Source organism: Onychostoma macrolepis, chromosome 20, assembly GCF_012432095.1.
Source record: "Onychostoma macrolepis isolate SWU-2019 chromosome 20, ASM1243209v1, whole genome shotgun sequence".
Taxonomy (NCBI): domain Eukaryota; kingdom Metazoa; phylum Chordata; class Actinopteri; order Cypriniformes; family Cyprinidae; genus Onychostoma; species Onychostoma macrolepis.
In genome coordinates, this window is record NC_081174.1 from 1638458 (window position 1) to 1652083 (window position 13626).

At 34.8% G+C, this 13626-nt stretch overlaps 1 protein-coding gene across 1 annotated transcript; it reads right to left on the bottom strand.

The window, feature by feature from the left end:
* Positions 1 to 703: 703 nt before the first annotated feature.
* Positions 704 to 8707, bottom strand: nup43 (nucleoporin 43). The gene is made up of 8 exons (XM_058754842.1): positions 8474 to 8707; positions 8266 to 8388; positions 6390 to 6467; positions 6141 to 6303; positions 4603 to 4738; positions 4012 to 4163; positions 3560 to 3676; positions 704 to 1409 (listed from the first exon to the last, which is right to left on the bottom strand). Exons 1-8 carry the CDS (start codon positions 8588 to 8590, stop codon positions 1180 to 1182), a joined length of 1116 nt encoding a protein of 371 aa, XP_058610825.1. The 5' UTR covers positions 8591 to 8707; the 3' UTR covers positions 704 to 1179.
* Positions 8708 to 13626: the final 4919 nt, after the last annotated feature.

Below are 13626 nucleotides of genomic sequence, written 5' to 3' on the forward strand. Positions count from 1 at the left end.
CCTCAGAGCTGACGATGTGCACGGAGGCTGTGTAAGACCACTCTTGAGGATCAAAAGCCAGAAGGATAGTTACCACTATCATCTGGACAGACCATCACTCTCTAATAAAAATGCTTTAAAGAAATTGAAAATTTTTTGTCAGGTTTGCCTTAAACTTAAGTTATCTGTGTAATGCTGGAGGAAAGCTCTTTGAAGGGATAATGCACCAAAATATAAAAATTCTCTAAAGTAGTCTCAGATGTATTATGATGATCTTTCACCAGATTTTTATAAATGTAATACATCTTTCTGAATCCATATAATTGATGTCAAAAATTGACACTTCAAAAACTACACAAAATGATCACAACAGTAATCCACATAACCTCATCTAAGGAATCAATGTCTTGTAAGAAAAATACAAATTTTTTAAACTATAAACTGTCATATGTTCATGTGCTTACACTAGACATACACAAGAGCACGCTGTGAAGTGTGATGAAAGCGTGTTGTGAAACACAGACGAGACGTGATCTGTGATTCTGTCTTTGAATTTTACAAAATGCTTATATCAAGCTTTATGTCGAGCTTGTACTCATGAATGCACATACGACAGCAGCAGATTAACGCATATGAAAAATGTATATTTGTACTCTCACACATTATTTCACTTCACACACTGCAAAAAATGCTTTTCTTACTTAGATTTTTTTTGTCTTGTTTCCAGCCAAAATATCTACAAATTCTTAAATCAAGTTCAAACTGTCTTGTTTTCAGAAAAAGCAAAAACTCACTTAAATTTATGACATAGATATATTACATTTCAAAAGGTAGTAAAATATACAGTCTCTTGTAAACTTTATTCTTTCCAGTGTTTATGAATTATTGACTCACCTGATTCATTTGTTCAAGCATCGTAGCTACACGAAGCCCATGCTACAGGTTTAACAACCAATAAATATTGGCTTTACAAAACACCACTTATAGGTCAATTAATTCTGAAAGACGCATGATAAACTTTTATTACGGTCCCAATCATTGTATCCAAAACTCGCAGAGTGCTTCAACAGAACATGACACAGAAAGGCTGTACATATTGCCATTTTGATGACTTAACTCAATTTCTAACAACTGAACAAAAAACTTTAGTATATAAAAATATTCCAAGCAATCTCTTTCATACATGTTTTTGGTCAGCAATCAAACAGGAACTTTTCTGTGGACGTACACGGCCTCTCCATCAGTCCCGCACACTAAACACTGCTCAAGCACATCAAGGCTGTTGACAGACAGTGTCTGGCTGGGCAGCATATGAGTTGCCTCCAGTCTATTTTTGCTGGAGTCCCCAGCAAGCCAGGCGCTGACCACAGAGTCATTCTCCCCTGCCAGCGGCACGCCACTATGTGAGACGACCCTGCTGTTCCAGCCCCCTGAAACAAACCAGGTATCAGAAAATTAGATGAAGATACAATAATAATAAAAAAATAAATATATATATATATATATATATATATATATATATATATATATATATATATATATATATATATATATATATATATATATAATAAAATGAGTAAGCGTATACGGACTACAAATTCAGAATAAAACCTTCATGGTCATAGTAGCTTTAGTAGTCCATATGCTCTGACCAAGCTGTTTAGCTTTACTTCTCATGCACAAGTGTTATACAACTTCAGGACTGAATCCTAGAAAGCTCATTATATAAATGTGTGAAATATGAGAAAAACAAACAAAGGATCAAAAGCTTTGATGAAACGGCAGCTTTATGCATCCTTTATCCACCTTCAGAAGTAGTATTTTTGCCTTGACCAAACCTAAGCTTAAAAAAAAGACACTATGAAAATAGATAAAGAGGGCAGCAGAAATTTTTACAGTACTTTAAATCCCTGGCTATCACAGGCTACGTACACACTGTAAAGTCTCAGGAGTGACAACCGCATTAAAAAAAAACAGGAGCGAATCCCCTAAATTATAGTTTTGTGTGTGTATGGAGCAGAACTCAAAATTGTGATGACTGACACCATAGCAACATTTGCAGTCTCACACATATAGTACCAGCTATTTTTGACCAAAGAAGCCTTGTTCACTTAACATAAGCAACATTTGTTACACATCTTTGGGGCTGTTGTTTGGTCTCAGCTCATAAAGCGATCCAGTTTATGGAGTTAATAAAGTAGGCAGGTGCATGTGGCTTATTTCCAAGATGACGCATTTGGATTTACATTTTACATTTAGCAGATGCTTTTATCCAAAGCGACTTACAAATGATGACAATAGAAGCAATCAATAATAAATTACAATTACATAACTGTATGCAACAAAAATTAACGTTGTATTTCAAAACCCACAAATTCCAAAAGTAAACCCATAAAAACATGTCCTCTACTGCAGCGTCATGGGTCATGAAAATATAAGGTAATGTATGAGTTTTATATTGGTTATGTGCTATTTATACCAAGATCTGGCAACACAAATGAGTCAAAACATACCTTGTTCACGGAGATTTCTTGCACTGTGCATACAGAAGAGAGACACAACTATGCTACTCATTTAGATGCACCATTAACAACTAATTGCTTAATTCGGTTCCATACACACTGCACAGACTTTCTGCAAATGCAGTTAATTTGGTTGTAAAATGCAGTTGTCACCCCTGTAAATGACTTAACTGTTTGTGTGCAGGATTAAGCACTAAAAGGTCAACCAAATTTAGCTGCAGTGTGTACATGGCATAGAAGACATGACTTGGCCAATCTGGTTGTTAAATATGATAACTTTCCTACTTTTCAAATGGATCTACATCAGCATGTGGAAATACATCACAATCATGAATGAGATGTGGATGTAGCAACTCCATCATAAACAAGGATAGTACATTTTTTTGGGTTGCACTTTATTTCAAGGTGTCCTTGTTACAGTGTAACATTTAAGTACTGAGTATATTAATTAACTACATGTACTTACTACTATATGGTTAGGGTTACTTGCATGCAATTATGCATAATTTATTGTTATTATAATAGTAAGTACATGTAACACATGTAACAAGGACAACCTTAAAACCAAGTGTTACCTTTTTTTTGTTTTGCAGAGACATTTACACAGTCAAGTATAAATGCAATGCGCATACTGAATCAGATCTGAACGATAAAAACATTTAGGTAACACTTTGTTTGATAGTCCACTTTAGACATTCTACTAACAGTAAGTAACTTTGCAACTACATGTCAACTAGCAGTCATTAGAGTATTAGTAGACTGTCTGCTTAATATCTTCTAACACTTTGATGGGTCCACAACATAAAACATATTGACTATGAGAAGCTTTGCAAGTATATGTCAACTTATTCTACTAACCCTAAACCTACCCTACTGAGAGTTAGTAGACATGTAGTTGCAAATGAATGAGAATTAGTTGACATGTAGTTACAAAGTTATTTATAGTTAGTAGATTGTCTAAAGTGGACTATCAAAAAGTGTAATCAACATTTAAGATGAAAATCAGATAGCTAGATTGTTATTAGTATTATTGTAGTTGTGATGGAGTCTTGGCTTACTCTGTAGGAGTGTGCTCATGTCTGATCCTGAAGTCGTCTCCCAGTGGAGCAGAGATCCATCCTCCGAGCATGTAAATAGGTGATTGGGGTTTGATGGATGAAAATGTACTTCCCACACTGTGGAGAAAGAAACCCCCCATCAGAATCAGTGCCAAATGCTTCTGACTAATTATCAGGTTTTTTACATTAAGATTTGACATTTCATGTGCACAGGATGACATTGTTCATTTTCTTTTGTCCTTATTATGATATACGCTTCTTGCTAATTTAAACTGGCCTTATTCATGAATAAGGTCATTCCTACTGCAATACCTGTTATCTTTCTTGCCACTGTGTAGAGTGAGACGTGCAATATTACGGAGGTGGAAGGAGGAGTTTTTAACAGCAGTGGAAATATGAAAGTCAAAGCATATTTATTTGTTAAAAATCTACTGAATTCAAAGGGTACTCACTTTCTGCAGAATGGGCCTCTATGAGAGAGAAGGGTGTATTGCCCTGTCTCACATCCCAGATACACAGCATCCCATCCTGTCCTCCGGTGGCCACTATGTGCTGCTGGTTTGGGTGTTTATCCACACAGTGCAAGGGCACTCTGTCCCCAGTGCTGCATGAGTAGAGAAAACAAGTTAAGAGCCAGCTTTTAAATGCTCTAACTAGAGAGAATTCAGATAAAGTAGACCAATTTTGGATATTGAGATGAATGTCAAAAGGACTCAAAATGCCGGCATCTTAAGATGTCATCTTATCTTAAGATGTTAAAACATTGGCAGGAAGAAAAAAAAATCTATCAATAATGTTTATTCGAACAGGTAAATAGCAATTTGTGAAAGTGGATATATTGAGAATATTAATATTGTAATGAGAATTTGGAAAATATTGTCACAATTGTCCTAGAAAATATACTTTTCTCATGCAAAATATGATTTTTTTTTATTCTGGTGTGAACGGACATGTTCTTCAGCTTTCTGGAGATTCAAATGAACAGTTTTTCTTTGAAGAATGATGCTAATATGGTTTCTTAAACTAGTATGAGTAGATCATACAGAGAGAGAATTTGTGCAGGACTGTCACTCTGCTGTCTGAAGTCCCACATCTTCAGCTGACCGATGGAGTTAACAGTGAGAACCTCAGTCGTCCTCAGAAACGTCACGGCATGAATCGTACTGCTATCTGCGTTTTCTGTTGAAAGGCAATAGCACAATCCTATTAATATGCATTACAGGCCAAATGTAATTAAAGAATGGGTTAACCCCAAAATGGGGTTTTTGAGTGAAACAAAAATTAGTGATGCACGATATTGGATTTTTGCCGATATGTTTCAACTTATTTTGGCCGATACCGATATATTTCCTTTTGTTTGGAAGCAACACCAAGTCTCTCCTGTGCAGAAATTATAAGCAAAATATATTTAATCTTGGTTAGTTTTTAACAAGAACTTGTTTGTTAGAATTAAACAATAATGAAGGTTTTTTGACAGTACATTGAAGTTTTTAAAATAACTATAAATAAACTATATCTCAATCACTGCATTTTCTTTTCCCCAGAAAGATTTTAAAATGTAACATTTGTCTAAAGCAAGAGAGAATTTATTTAAAAATAAAACATTACACAATGAATAAAATGTAATTTAAAAAAATTAAATTAAATTTAAAAGTGTCATGTTTGTGATTTTTTTTCATGTAAACTATAGCTTCTGACCTTTAAATCAAAATATACTCATTTTATGACATCAATTACTGCTTTATTTAATCAGAAACACCATCTAAATGTTACTTGTAGGCTATTTTAGTTTTAATTTAATTAGAAGTAGGCCAACAGTACAGATTAAAACTCCTTACCAAACAGGTGTTAGGACCCGGGGGAGGCTGCCGCTGCAGCTGCATGTGCTATTACTGTATCTCTACTGTATACTCTATCAAGAATGAGCCACACTGCTGACGTGATCTAATCGCTAGCACACCCTGAGCACATACGAGTTAAGGTATTCCTCTTATCGGCAAGACACATCGGCATAATTTTTCATATCGGGCCGATGCCGATATTTACATTTAAAGCCAATATCGGCCGATTCCGATATCAGTCCGATAATATCGTGCATCCCTAACAAAAATACAGCAGAATCTTAAAGCTTTCCTCCATAGAGAGAAGGAATGATGATTAAATCAGTAAAGCTTAAAAAGCACCATAACACAAGTACATGACTGCCGCTCTGTAGTCTACATCTTCTGAATCCATACTACAGATTTGTGTGAGGAACAGAATTCATTATTTACATATATGACCTTGATGGGAAGGTTTTTTAAGGAGAAAAGAGAAGGTCTGTTGTTCCACATTCAAACCTACGATATTCTTCAGACCTGAAAGTCATATGGTGCTTTTTTGGAAGCAAGCAAGCAACTGGTCACCATCCACTTCCATTGTATGGAAAACATCATCTTTTGTGTTACATGGATAAAATAAGTCACATAGGTTGGGACCATGATGACAGGAGGGTAAATTATTACAGAACAGTTTTTGCATAAAATAATGAAACTACAAACTACATTTGTCTATGCTACAAAGAAAGCCAGAAAACACTTACCAATAACACGGACAACTTCAGTCTGATCTGCCTTGTAAAGAATAACTCGGCCGTCCTCACCCACTGACACTAGCTCAGGGCTTCTGCACACTACTGCAGTGCAGGGTGCGTTATCACAGGAATATCGATGAGCCCTCTCCCACACATGAGCCAACGACAGAGCCTAAACGTCAATCACAATGGTCAGATCTGCTGTGCATAATGACATTAATCAGACTGCTGCAAACATCAAACAAACGAAGCACATACCTGACAGTCAGGCTGAAGCTTAAAAATCGTCACAGCCCCGCTTGAAGATGCAGAAACGAGCCGGTCTTGATCTAGAAACTACACAGATTGTGCAAACCATGGTTTTTATTCAAATCAAACTAGTTCAAAATTAAAGACTTCATTCTCTTCTATGACGACAGTGGGTTTAAATATCATTTTCCAAACATGTAGCAACAGTGACTACTTTTATTAAGACGTTTTTTTCTAAATACAAATATTTGACATATTATTGATTTATTTTGTATTAGAAATACAAAGATGTTGTGACTAATACCCAGTATGTCGACATGATGGTATTTACTATTTTCAAACACCAGAGGCTTTTAAATGAATTGTGAATCTAAAATATGCGTGTTAGAGAATGTACAAATGGTTAACAGTGTTTATGTCAAATCAGTCCATCAGAAAAGCAGTTCTGGGGCTTTTTTTTAGCTAATTTCGCTAGTTGTTATTCTTGGCTGGGTAACTAGCAGGTTTTGAAAGCCCTTCAAAATTAAACATGTACACAGTTTGGATGAAATGAAAGTACAGTCAAATTGTATCTCCTGTACAGACTTTACAATAAGATACCATTCGTTGACATGACTTCATGTTATTATCTAACATCAACATACAGTGAGTGTTTCTGAATGTTATTTAATTAAAACACTTGATCATTCATGTTTGTTCGTTGTTCATTAAATAATTTTAACAGATTGAACTTTTGATTTTATGTATTAGTAAATTTTGAAATTAACCCCCAAGAACAATTGCTATATAACGATTGTTTATTGATAGGTCATGTTATCTAACAAATAGAATCTTACTGTAAAGTGTTTTAATACTACAGTTTCCTTCTATTTGATATACACCTGTCTTAAGATATATGTAATCTTATCTAAATTTATCATAAGTGTCAAAGTTTGTTATCTACTGAAATGTTATATTTTAGCTGGAGTCAATGAATGATCTAATGTTGCATTTGGTCAGACTCAGCCCATTTCTTCACTAAAGTATATTATATTTTCCTTTTACGGCTGCAGGAAGATCATGAAACACCCCAGTAAACCCTAACTGATTTTTGTACAGTTTATTTTTGTTTAACTTTATTAATAAAAAATAATGTGTTTTTTAAAATTAGCATGTTTTTGATTTTTGCTTTGGTACCGAGAACCGTGGCTTTTCACTGGTATTGGTACCGAATACTGAAATTTTGGTACCGTGACAACACTATATTGTATGGGTCAAAATGATCGATTTTTCTTATGCCAAAAATCATCAGGATATTAAGTAAAGATCATGTTCCATGAAGATATTTTGTAAATTTTCTACCGTAAATGTATCAAAACTTAATTTTTGTTTAGTAATATGCATTGCTAAGAACTTCATTTGGACAACTTTAAAGGCGGTTTTCTCAATATTTAGATTTTTTTTTTTTTTTGCATGCTCAGATTCCAGATTTTCAAATAGTTGTACCTCAGCCAAATATTGTCAGATTCTAACAACCCACACATCAATGGAAAGATTATTTATTCAGCTTGCAGATGTTCTTGCAGATTTATTCAGAAATCTCAATTCTAGGGTCACATTTGTAATTGTTAACATTTTCATAAGTAACTAATTTAATTACACAATTTTTCTCAGTAAATGTAACTGATTACAAATACATTTATTTTGTGATTAAATGACTTTAGTTACTCCCCAACACTGCTAGCACAGCTGCTCCTGATCTCCCCTAAATTACTCAACAAACAAACCAGTGTTGTTTTCTTTACACGTTACACATATTCTTTCGGAATGTAATGTAAAAAAAAAGGTTGTTTGGATCAGGTTTAGCTTGAAGGGTAGTGTATACAGTAAAGTTGCTGACACTCACCTGCAGGTCCATCACATCTCCTTCATGCTGAGAGTCACACAGTAACTGCGGCTCTTCATCAAACTCTCCGTCCATGGTAGAGGCTCCATGGTCTTCCACCGACCAGATCGACACTTTGTTATTCTGCAAACACACAATGAATGATGGTTACACACAACGAAACACGAATGCGAGATGTGCTGTTGTTGTAGGTGAATTCATCTCCTGCCTCGTTGTCCCAGGATCCCGTGGCGAACACCTCCGGCTGCTGTAATAAAGCGGGGGAAATTGGCCGCCACCGCGTCTTGCTGATTTTCTGCGAGATGTATTTGGCTACTGGGTCCATTGTGTCTCACTGTTGTCGTTCGGTATCGTGTGCTTCGCATGCAGCGCTGTGTCCCGCCCGCGTCGACTGCCGTGTTCCTCCGTACGGCGGCCTCAAAGGACCAAACGCGATTCTGTTTTCCACGGTACGCATCGTTTTAAAGCAGCGTCACAGAACAATGAGTGAAATTCATTTTTAAAATCAGAAAAAAAATTTAAACGCTAATTTCCCTCGAAGTCTCAGCTTTGCACGGTGCCCATTAATAATATATATATTAAATAAATACAATTATTATTTACATTTTATTAAGTAAAGCGCCACAAAGCAAAGGTAAATAAATAAATAAATACATTATTTTATTAATAATTTAACTTAATATAAAAAGACAACATACCCATGGCGATTCTTTTTTTTTTTTTTTTTTTTTGTGGCCAAAATATATTTTAAATATATGCTAAATATATGTTGCAAACAGTGAAGCTCAATTAAATATATTTTTGAAATAGTAAATATATTTTGTTCAACCATCATATACCAAATTATATTTCTAAATGTATTTCAGTGGCAAGAAAATGCATTTTCTTGGACTGAAATATACAGAGGTCAACATATGTTTTTTAAATGCTTTTAAAAATATATATTTATTTTATTAATATAATATTTGTGTTTGCTGGGGTGGTAATATTTTATAGGCCTATTGATAAGGGAGGGGGGCCCAAAATATTGTTTTGTCTATGTCACGATACGAGGTAAATCCGGGCCTGCCTGTACGTACAGTGCCCTCCAAAAGTATTGAAACAGTGAAGACAAAATTGTTCTGTTGGCTGTGGAGACAAGACATTTGCAAATATGATGAAAAGATGAATATGAGACAAAACTACAGAATGTCACATTTTACTATTAGCTGTTTCAACACATAGATGTTTTACCAAATAAAAAGAACAGCACTTTTAGAGTTCATCCCACTCATTGATGTGAGCATAAGTATTGGGACAGTTGAACATAAGACAGATATAAAAGATTAAAAGCTATTATTTAGTTCACAGCAGTGAGTCTGTGGCCCATAGACATCACCAGACTCATCCTCATCCTTTCAAATACTTTTCCCAGCCTTTAATGCAGCCAATTCCAATTGTTGCTTGTTTTGGGGAGTTTCTGCCTTTACTCTCCTCTTCAGCTGCTGAAATTCATGTTCAATCAGATTTAAATCTGGAGATTGACTTGGGCAATCTAAGACTTTCCATTTCTTTGCCCTTATAAACTCCTTGACTGAACTGGGAGGGTGTTTTGGGTCATTGTCCTGATGCAATATGAAGCACTTCCCAATGAATCTGGTGGCATTTTCTTGAATATTGGTAGGCAAGATGGTTTTGTACCCTTCCAAATTCATTCTGCTACTGTCATCATACATTAAGTCATCAGTAAAGTTGAGAGGGCCTGTTCCAGAGGCAGCCATGCATGCCCATGCCATGACACCACCTCCACCATGCTTTACAGATGAGGCTGTATGCTTGGGATCATTGCAGTTCCCTTTTTTTCTCCACATTGTTGCTTTCCCATCACTTAGATAAAGGTTCATCTTTGTCTCATCGGTCCATAAACACAGTTCCAAAACTCTTCTGACTCACCTTTGTGCTTTTTGGCAAACTCTAATCTTGCCTTTCTATTTCTGGAGCTGGTCAGAGGTTTGTATCTTGCTGTGTAGCATCTGTAATTCTGTGTCAAAGTCTCCTGAGGACAGTAGATTGTCAGAGCATCACCCCAGCTTTCTGGAAGTTGTTGGTGATTTTACAGACACGTCTTTTAGGGTTCATTGTCACAGCTTTTATGATTTGTCTGTCATCAACTACTGTTGTTTTCTCAGCCGATCAGGTCGTTGTTGGTTGCTGGTGTCGCTGGTGGTTTCCAAACTCTTGATTTCTCCATGCCCTTTGTTTTTGCTAGAGCTCTAATTGACTTCCTCTTTTCTTTTAGCATCCAAATTGCTTGCTTTTCTCTCAAAGTCAGCTCCCTCATCTTCATCCTGGTTTGTGTGTGTCATCATCGAATGCAAGATTCAGAATGCAGAAGTAATGGATATAACTGATACGACACATTCCCTGCTTTTAATATCTGAAGAATTAATGCAACAGGACACAGCTGATCACTTAGAAAGACCTGTGAGGCAACTGTTCCAATACTTATGCTCACATCAGATAGAGGGATGAAACTCTAAAAGTGCTGAACTTCTTAGCTGGAAAAACATCTATGTGTTGAATCACCCAATAATAAAATGTGACATTCTGTAAATGTCAAAATGTCTTTTGAAAATGTCTTGACTCCACAGCCAACAGAGCAATTTTGTCTTTACTGTTACAATACTTTTAGAGGGCACATTATATATATATATATATATATATATATATGTGTGTGTGTGTGTGTGTGTGTGTGTGTTTGTGTGTGTGTGTACCTGTTTTTCTATTCAGGTGGGGACTTAAACCTGAATACACACAGACTCACGGGAACTCCATGAAATAGGAAATTGAGGTCCCCACAGGTTTAGGTGTAGGGCAACAGAATATACGGTTTGAACAGTAGAAAAAGCATTACGCCTATGGAGAGTCCCCACAAGGATAGCAAACCAGACGTGTGTGTGTGTTTTATTAATTCAATGCCACAAGAACAAAGAACAAGCGGTATTACTAATTCACATGATCAAATTAACATTAGCTGCCAGAGAGAAAAGAAAAGAAAAGAAAAGAAAAGAAAAAGGCCTACAGGAAGGAAGAAAATTACATAAATTTCAATGCTTTCATAGCATTACATGTTTTCAGTGCTTTTTTGTTCCTGGTTTGTTCCAAGAGATTTACATATAATTTAAAGTCATTTATACAATGTGAAAAATTTGGTCTACATTTAGTCCACTTCTTGAGTATATAGTAGTTTCCTAATAAAATAAACAAATGTTTAATATGTTGTTCTTTACATTTAAAATTTTCGTTTTCTGTGTAAAAAGCACATCAAATATACAAATTTCTATCATACACTCTGTTTTTCTATTAATATAGAATTCCAAATCCTTCCAAAATAATCTTGAGTAAATACAATGAAAAAGATGCAAAATGGTTTCTTTTTCTTGACCACAAAATTCACAGGTATTTGAAATATTAAGCTTAAAGTAAAGGTTAATCTTTTAGCCTTTGACTTTTTGTAGTGACGTATTGTCATTCTTGAGAAGTGGGACAAAACAGGGTGCAAAATTGAAAAAATAAAACCTTGTACTCAGACAAATGAAACTACATTTATCTTATATGTACTAAGCTACTGAGCTATGCTTTGATACAACCTCCCAAATTGTCTCTTTTTTTAACAAAATGTGCTTTTTACCTTGGACTATGTAATATAATTTCAACTTTATCATTAACAGCATTCAAGATATTTTTAACATTTCAAAACACATTCTTATGTTAGCAGACAGTGCCCAACAATTCCTCAACAAATATAAAATATCATAATGAAATATTATCAGAATATTCCTCTGACGGTGGTGACGAAAACCTGAATTTGCTGTAATTTTAACTATCAAATACATTGAATCAATCACTTACTGTATTAAAACAAACACAACAAACAGTGAGTATGTTATTGCTCATAAAGCTTTTATTCAAGAGTCACATTTAAGTATTTTGATATATTATTGGAACGCAAAATCTGACGGTGTTCACAAATTTGGCATTTCTTTCACAAAACAAATGGAGTTCATGTAGTAGCCATTATGTTTTTTTTCTGTTGCTGCTAGATGGTAATGAAACCTGCTTCAGGAGAATAAAATGATCTAAATATTTCAAATAATTTCCTCAGAAATTGGAAGATGGTGTTGACATATCCTGTTTGTGACCAGGAAATATTAACAATAGGATTTAAAATATTCTAAAACTATAAAACTGACCAGAGCCTGTCTGACACTGATGTACTCTGCAGAGGAGGACTGTGGCAGGGGGTCCTTTAGAGTGACAGCTGCCCCAGATATTCCCTGATTTTATTACATTTTAATGAATGTCTGACGGTGTTGACAAAAAGTGGGGACACACCTTTGAAGCCTTATGAAACATGCATGTGTCACTGAAAAACAACCTTGCTTTGATATGAAATATTATTAAGAGTTACTTTTAATAAAACAAGGTATTTTCCATCATTAAAAAACATTTTTGTCCATGTTATAGCATATGAATGATTGAACCCTTCTCTGTGGACACACTGTTTTAGACGTAGTGAGAAGACAATAAGTGTCATAGATTTCACATAATAATGATACAATTAAATTGAAGGGGATAATTGTGTTAAATACATTAAATTATTAATCCCCATAACATTTACAATTGAAAATACCTTTTATTTTTTAAACCTGATAGCAGTTACAATTGCTGGACATGTTTTGTCCCACGTCTCCAGAATGAGCACACTTCTGCGTCGTGTTTTGTGATACAGAATCAGAAGAGAAAAAACACTCATCTGCTTGCTACACTGCTTTTTTCCCCCTTCTATGAATAGCCATAATTAAAACACTTATTTCTAGCGCTGTCAAATGTGACCCTGGACCACAAAACCAGTCTTAAGTAGCACGGGTATATTTGTAGCAATAGCCAAAAAAAAAAAAAATTATTATTGTATGGGTCAAAATTATAGATTTTTCTTTTATGCCAAAAATCATTGGGATATTAAGTAAAGATCATGTTCCATGAAGATATTTTTTAGATTTCCTAGCATAAATGTATAAAAACTATTTTCTCAGCGATTTTCTCAATATTTTGATTTTTTTGCACCCTCATATTCCAGATTTTCAAATAGTTGTATCTCAGTCCTATCCTAACAAACCATACATCAATGGAAAGCTTATTTGATGTATAAATCTCAGCCTTATGACTGGTTTTGTGATTAATCGTGATTAATCGCATCCAAAATAAAAGTTTTTGTTTACATAGCTAATATATGTGTGTGTACTGTGTATATTTATTACAGGCCACACACATGCACGTATATATTTAAGAAAAATATATTATGTTTATTTATTAAATAAA